General features: G+C 53.0%; 1 protein-coding gene across 1 annotated transcript in view; it reads left to right on the forward strand.

The window, feature by feature from the left end:
• Positions 1-7,520, forward strand: part of LOC133356397 (protein kinase C delta type-like) — a 53,677-nt gene extending 46,157 nt beyond the window's left edge. The window contains exon 18 of the mRNA XM_061573904.1: positions 6,502-7,520. Coding sequence (XP_061429888.1) covers positions 6,502-6,657 — 156 coding nt within the window. The 3' untranslated portion in view covers positions 6,658-7,520. The remainder of the gene's footprint in view (positions 1-6,501) is intronic.
• The last annotated feature ends 26 nt before the right edge of the window (positions 7,521-7,546 follow it).

A 7,546-nucleotide genomic window follows, 5' to 3' on the forward strand; every position in this document is an offset into this window, starting at 1 on the left:
ACGTGGTGGGGAGATTGTTGGTAGAGTGACGTGGTGGGGAGATTGTTGGTAGAGTGACGTGGTGGGGAAATTGTTAGTAGAGTGACGTGGTGGGGAGATTGTTAGTAGAGTGACGTGGTGGGGAGATTGTTAGTAGAGTGACGTGGTGGGGAGATTGTTGGTAGAGTGACGTGGTGGGGAGATTGTTGGTAGAGTGACGTGGTGGGGAGATTGTTGGTAGAGTGACGTGGTGGGGAGATTGTTAGTAGAGTGACGTGGTGGGGAGATTGTTGGTAGAGTGACGTGGTGGGGAGATTGTTGGTAGAGTGACGTGGTGGGGAAATTGTTGGTAGAGTGACGTGGTGGGGAGATTATTAGTAGAGTGACGTGGTGGGGAGATTGTTGGTAGAGTGACGCAGTGAGGAGATTGTTGGTAGAGTGACGTGGTGGGGAGATTGTTAGTAGAGTGACGTGGTGGGGAAATTGTTAGTAGAGTGACGCAGTGAGGAGATTGTTGGTAGAGTGACGTGGTGGGGAGATTGTTGGTAGAGTGACGTGGTGGGGAAATCGTTAGTAGAGTGACGTGGTGGGGAGATTGTTAGTAGAGTGACGTGGTGGGGAGATTGTTGGTAGAGTGACGTGGTGGGGAGATCGTTGGTAGAGTGACGTGGTGGGGAGATTGTTAGTAGAGTGACGTGGTGGGGAGATCGTTAGTAGAGTGACGTGGTGGGGAGATCGTTGGTAGAGTGACGTGGTGGGGAGATTGTTAGTAGAGTGACGTGGTGGGGAGATTGTTGGTAGAGTGACGTGGTGGGGAGATTGTTGGTAGAGTGACGTGGTGGGGAGATTGTTAGTAGAGTGACGTGGTGGGGAGATTGTTGGTAGAGTGACGTGGTGGGGAGATTGTTGGTAGAGTGACGTGGTGGGGAGATTGTTAGTAGAGTGACATGGTGGGGAGATTGTTGGTAGAGTGACGTGGTGGGGAGATTGTTAGTAGAGTGACGTGGTGGGGAGATTGTTGGTAGAGTGACGTGGTGGGGAGATCGTTGGTAGAGTGACGTGGTGGGGAGATCGTTGGTAGAGTGACGTGGTGGGGAGATCGTTGGTAGAGTGACGTGGTGGGGAGATTGTTGGTAGAGTGACGTGGTGGGGAGATTGTTAGTAGAGTGACGTGGTGGGGAGATTGTTGGTAGAGTGACGTGGTGGGGAGATTGTTAGTAGAGTGACGTGGTGGGGAGATTGTTGGTAGAGTGACGTGGTGGGGAGATTGTTAGTAGAGTGACGTGGTGGGGAGATTGTTGGTAGAGTGACGTGGTGGGGAGATTGTTGGTAGAGTGACGTGGTGGGGAGATTGTTGGTAGAGTGACGTGGTGGGGAGATTGTTGGTAGAGTGACGTGGTGGGGAAATCGTTAGTAGAGTGACGCAGTGAGGAGATTGTTGGTAGAGTGACGTGGTGGGGAGATTGTTGGTAGAGTGACGTGGTGGGGAGATTGTTGGTAGAGTGACGTGGTGGGGAGATTGTTGATAGAGTGACGTGGTGGGGAGATTGTTGGTAGAGTGACGTGGTGGGGAGATTGTTGGTAGAGTGACGTGGTGGGGAGATTGTTGGTAGAGTGACGTGGTGGGGAAATCGTTAGTAGAGTGACGCAGTGAGGAGATTGTTGGTAGAGTGACGTGGTGGGGAGATTGTTGGTAGAGTGACGTGGTGGGGAGATCGTTGGTAGAGTGACGTGTTGCCAAGATCATTAGTAGAGTGACGTGGTGGGGAGATTGTTAGTAGAGTGACGTGGTGGGGAGATTGTTAGTAGAGTGACGTGGTGGGGAGATTGTTAGTAGAGTGACGTGGTGGGGAGATTGTTGGTAGAGTGACGTGGTGGGGAGATTGTTGGTAGAGTGACGTGGTGGGGAGATTGTTGGTAGAGTGACGTGGTGGGGAGATTGTTGGTAGAGTGACGTGGTGGGGAGATTGTTGGTAGAGTGACGTGGTGGGGAGATCGTTGGTAGAGTGAAGTGTTGCCAAGATCATTTGTAGAGTGACGTGGTGGGGAGATTGTTAGTAGAGTGACGTGGTGGGGAGATTGTTAGTAGAGTGACGTGGTGGGGAGATCATTAGTAGAGTGACGTGGTGGGGAAATTGTTAGTAGAGTGACGTGGTGGGGAGATTGTTAGTAGAGTGACGTGGTGGGGAGATTGTTAGTAGAGTGACGTGGTGGGGAGATCGTTGGTAGAGTGACGTGGTGGGGAGATCATTAGTAGAGTGACGTGGTGGGGAGATTGTTAGTAGAGTGACGTGGTGGGGAGATCATTAGTAGAGTGACGTGGTGGGGAGATTGTTGGTAGAGTGACGTGGTGGGGAGATTGTTGGTAGAGTGACGTGGTGGGGAGATCGTTGGTAGAGTGACGTGGTGGGGAGATTGTTAGTAGAGTGACGTGGCGGGGAGATTGTTGGTAGAGTGACATGGTGGGGAGATCGTTGGTAGAGTGACGTGGTGCCGAGATCATTAGTAGAGTGACGTGATGGGGAGATTGTTGGTAGAGTGACGTGGTGGGGAGATTGTTAGTAGAGTGACGTGGTGGGGAGATCGTTGGTAGAGTGACATGGTGGGGAGATTGTTGGTAGAGTGACGTGGTGGGGAGATTGTTGGTAGAGTGACGTGGTGGGGAGATTGTTGGTAGAGTGACGTGGTGGGGAGATCGTTAGTAGAGTGACGTGGTGGGGAGATTGTTAGTAGAGTGACATGGTGGGGAGATTGTTGGTAGAGTGACGTGGTGGGGAGATCGTTAGTAGAGTGACGTGGTGGGGAGATTGTTAGTAGAGTGACATGGTGGGGAGATTGTTGGTAGAGTGACGTGGTGGGGAGATTGTTAGTAGAGTGACGTGGTGGGGAGATTGTTGGTAGAGTGACGTGGTGGGGAGATTGTTTGTAGAGTGACGTGGTGGGGAGATTTTTGGTAGAGTGACGTGGTGGGGAGATTGTTAGTAGATTGACGTGGTGGGGAGATTGTTGGTAGAGTGACGTGGTGGGGAGATTGTTAGTAGAGTGACGTGGTGGGGAGATTGTTAGTAGAGTGACGTGGTGGGGAGATTGTTGGTAGAGTGACGTGGTGGGGAGATTGTTAGTAGAGTGACGTGGTGGGGAGATTGTTGGTACAGTGACGCGGTGGGGAGATTGTTGGTAGAGTGACGTGATGGGGAGATTGTTAGTAGAGTGACGTGGTGGGGAGATTGTTGGTAGAGTGACGTGGTGGGGAGATTGTTGGTAGAGTGACGTGGTGGGGAGATTGTTTGTAGAGTGACGTGGTGGGGAGATTGTTGGTAGAGTGACGTGGTGGGGAGATTGTTGGTAGAGTGACGTGTGGGGAGATTGTTGGTAGAGTGACGTGGTGGGGAGATTGTTGGTAGAGTGACGTGGTGGGGAGATTGTTAGTAGAGTGACGTGGTGGGGAGATTGTGGTAGAGTGACGTGGTGGGGAGATTGTTGGTAGAGTGACGTGGTGGGGAGATTGTTAGTAGAGTGACGTGGTGGGGAGATTGTTGGTACAGTGACGCGGTGGGGAGATTGTTGGTAGAGTGACGTGGTGGGGAGATTGTTAGTAGAGTGATGTGGTGGGGAGATTGTTGGTAGAGTGACGTGGTGGGGAGATTGTTGGTAGAGTGACGTGGTGGGGAGATTGTTAGTAGAGTGACGTGGTGGGGAGATTGTTGGTACAGTGACGCGGTGGGGAGATTGTTAGTAGAGTGACGTGGTGGGGAGATTGTTGGTAGAGTGACGCAGTGAGGAGATTGTTAGTAGAGTGACGTGGTGGGGAGATCATTAGTAGAGTGACGTGGTGGGGAGATTGTTGGTAGAGTGACGTGGTGGGGAGATCGTTGGTAGAGTGACGTGGTGGGGAGATTGTTGGTAGAGTGACGTGGTGGGGAGATTGTTGGTAGAGTGACGTGGTGGGGAGATCGTTGGTAGAGTGACGTGGTGGGGAGATGTTATTAGAATGACATGCTGGAGAGATTGTTGGTAGAGTGACGTGGTGGGGAGATTGTTGGTAGAGTGACGCGGTGGGGAGATTGTTAGTAGAGTGACGTGGTGGGGAGATTGTTGGTAGAGTGACGTGGTGGGGAGATTGTTAGTAGAGTGACGTGGTGGGGAGATTGTTGGTAGAGTGACGTGGTGGGGAGATTGTTGGTAGAGTGACGTGGTGGGGAGATTGTTGGTAGCGTGACGCGGTGGGGAGATTGTTAGTAGAGTGACGTGGTGGGGAGATTGTTGGTAGAGTGACGTGGTGGGGAGATTGTCGGTAGAGTGACGTGGTGGGGAGATCGTTGGTAGAGTGACGTGGTGGGGAGATTGTTAGTAGAGTGACGTGGTGGGGAGATTGTTGGTAGAGTGACGCGGTGGGGAGATTGTTAGTAGAGTGACTATGTGGGGAGATTGTTGGTAGAGTGACGTGGTGGGGAGATTGTTGGTAGAGTGACGCGGTGGGGAGATTGTTGGTAGAGTGACGTGGTGGGGAGATTGTTGGTAGAGTGACGTGGTGGGGAGATTGTGGTAGAGTGACGTGGTGGGGAGATTGGTTGGTAGAGTGACGTGGTGGGGAGATTGTTGGTAGAGTGACGTGGTGGGGAGATTGTTGGTAGAGTGACGTGGTGGGGAAATCGTTAGTAGAGTGACGCAGTGAGGAGATTGTTGGTAGAGTGACGTGGTGGGGAGATTGTTGGTAGAGTGACGTGGTGGGGAGATCGTTGGTAGAGTGACGTGTTGCCAAGATCATTAGTAGAGTGACGTGGTGGGGAGATTGTTAGTAGAGTGACGTGGTGGGGAGATTGTTAGTAGAGTGACGTGGTGGGGAGATTGTTGGTAGAGTGACGTGGTGGGGAGATTGTTAGTAGAGTGACGTGGTGGGGAGATTGTTGGTAGAGTGACGTGGTGGGGAGATTTGTTGGTAGAGTGACGTGGTGGGGAGATCGTTGGTAGAGTGACGTGGTGGGGAGATCGTTGGTAGAGTGACGTGGTGGGGAGATTGTTGGTAGATTGTTGGTAGCGTGGTGGGGGAGATTGTTGGTAGAGTGACGTGGTGGGGAGATCGTTGGTAGAGTGACGTGGTGGGGAGATGTTATTAGAATGACATGCTGGAGAGATTGTTGGTAGAGTGACGTGGTGGGGAGATTGTTGGTAGAGTGACGTGGTGGGGAGATTGTTGGTACAGTGACGCGGTGGGGAGATTGTTGGTAGAGTGATGTGGTGGGGAGATTGTTGGTAGAGTGATGTGGTGGGGAGATTGTTGGTAGAGTGATGTGGTGGGGAGATTGTTGGTAGAGTGATGTGGTGGGGAGATTGTTGGTAGAGTGACGTGGTGGGGAGATTGTTGGTAGAGTGATGTGGTGGGGAGATTGTTGGTAGAGTGATGTGGTGGGGAGATTGTTGGTAGAGTGATGTGGTGGGGAGATTGTTGGTAGAGTGACGTGGTGGGGAGATTATTGGTAGAGTGATGTGGTGGGGAGATTGTTGGTAGAGTGACGTGGTGGGGAGATTGTTGGTAGAGTGACGTGGTGGGGAGATTGTTGGTAGAGTGATGTGGTGGGGAGATTGTTGGTAGAGTGATGTGGTGGGGAGATTGTTGGTAGAGTGACGTGGTGGGGAGATCGTGAGTAGAATGACGTGGTGGGGAGATTGTTGGTAGAGTGACGTGGTGGGGAGATTGTTGGTAGAGTGACATGGTGGGGAGATTGTTTGTAGAGTGACGTGGTGGGGAGATTGTTAGTAGAGTGACGTGGTGGGGAGATTGTTGGTAGAGTGACGTGGTGGGGAGATTGTTTGTAGAGTGACGTGGTGGGGAGATTGTTGGTAGAGTGACGTGGTGGGGAGATTGTTAGTAGAGTGACGTGGTGGGGAGATTGTTGGTAGAGTGACGTGGTGGGGAGATCGTTGGTAGAGTGACGTGGTGCCAAGATCATTAGTAGAGTGACGTGGTGGGGAGATTGTTAGTAGAGTGACGTGGTGGGGAGATTGTTAGTAGAGTGACGTGGTGGGGAGATTGTTGGTAGAGGGACGTGGTGGGGAGATCGTTAGTAGAGTGTCGCGGTGGGGAGATCGTTGGAAGAGTCACGTTGGGAGATCGTTCGTAGCATGACACGGTGGGGAGTGGTGGTGCAGCGGTTAGCGCTGCAGTGTGCTACGAACCCCGGCGGCCAGCGTTCGATTTCCGCTCACGGCCCAACATATGTGACGATTATCTGAACCGGTCCTCAGCTTCACTGCGATGTATAATCAACGGCACTGGGGAGATAAAGGCGGCCGGGCGTGGTTCTGGCCTTACACCACATCCTCTTGTGCCATGCTGACCTGTGTGTGCATGTGTATGTGTGTGCATGCGTGTGCGCATGTGTATGCATGTGTGCGTGTACGTGTGTGTGTATGTGTCTGTCTACGTGTGTGTGCGTGCATGTGTGTGCGTGCGTGTGTACGTGTCTGCCTGTCCATGTGCGTGTGTGCGTGCACCCCCCCCCCCCACCCCCCCCTCCCCAGGGCTCCCCCGGAGACTGGAGCAACTTTGACAAAGAGTTCCTGCAGGAGAAACCTCGGCTCTCGCGGGGAGACCGCAACCTCATCGACTCTATGGACCAGGACACCTTCTCCGGCTTCTCCTTCGTGAGCCACGAGCTCAAGACCGTGCTGCGGTAAAACCGTCGCAGTGCGCTCGGCCACATCGGTTCAAATAATAAAGACGAGAAGAGGGGTGCGCGCGAGCAACTTGACGACAGATAACCCCACGCGTGCTCGTCCTCCGTTCGGCCTCGTGTCGAGAGATTCCTCCTCTCCCTCCTCCTCCGTCAAGCTTTAAACTTCATCACCACGGGCGTCTTCAGCTCTCGAGCTTTTGTTTCGTTTTGATTGGTGGACCGCGAACCGTTGACTTTTTCCGCATCTCGTCCTGAAGGTGCCCGCCCTGGCAGCTTGGACGCTAAAACGCCGCATAACTGAGAAGGAATTGCACGTCGACTCGCCCCGGTGAGAGAGCTGAAGCGGCGACGATGATGGTGACTGTCACGGCGCTCGCCCTTCCCCCCCCTCCGCTGCCGCCTCTGCCATACGGGCAACGGGAGGGCCTTTTTCCACTGAAATAATTTGCCGGCCCGCCTAGAATCGCTGCCGCATGGCTCTGACCCGAAAATGTATGATGAACCGCTAATCATGGCCGCGGAAAAGCCAGGCCGCAATTGCGTGCTAAGTTGTTTTGTTCTTCTCATTGAACCCGGCGAGAGCGCGGGAGACAGAGAGAGATCGGTGACTTGGGTGGGTCACCCCTAAAATCACGAATGGGTTTGAAGAAAAGCAACAATAGAGCCAGAAAGATAAAACAAATGGGAGCAGAGCTACCACCGTCACTGGACGTCAAAAGCACCGCGTAAAGTGACCGGAGCTTACGTGGGGCAAATAGAAATCTGCGTTACGGGAGAAGTCAAACACTTGCACAAAGCTCGTATTAACGAAACGCAACCGTGAAATGGTGCGGGATAGTCGCCTAAAGGTGGCCGCAGTCAGTCAGCCGCGTGGCAAAGCTTGGGATGGG

The sequence above is a fragment of the Lethenteron reissneri genome, chromosome 54, assembly GCF_015708825.2.
Source record: "Lethenteron reissneri isolate LAM-NWPU_2019-01 chromosome 54, ASM1570882v1, whole genome shotgun sequence".
Classification (NCBI taxonomy): Eukaryota; Metazoa; Chordata; class Hyperoartia; order Petromyzontiformes; family Petromyzontidae; genus Lethenteron; species Lethenteron reissneri.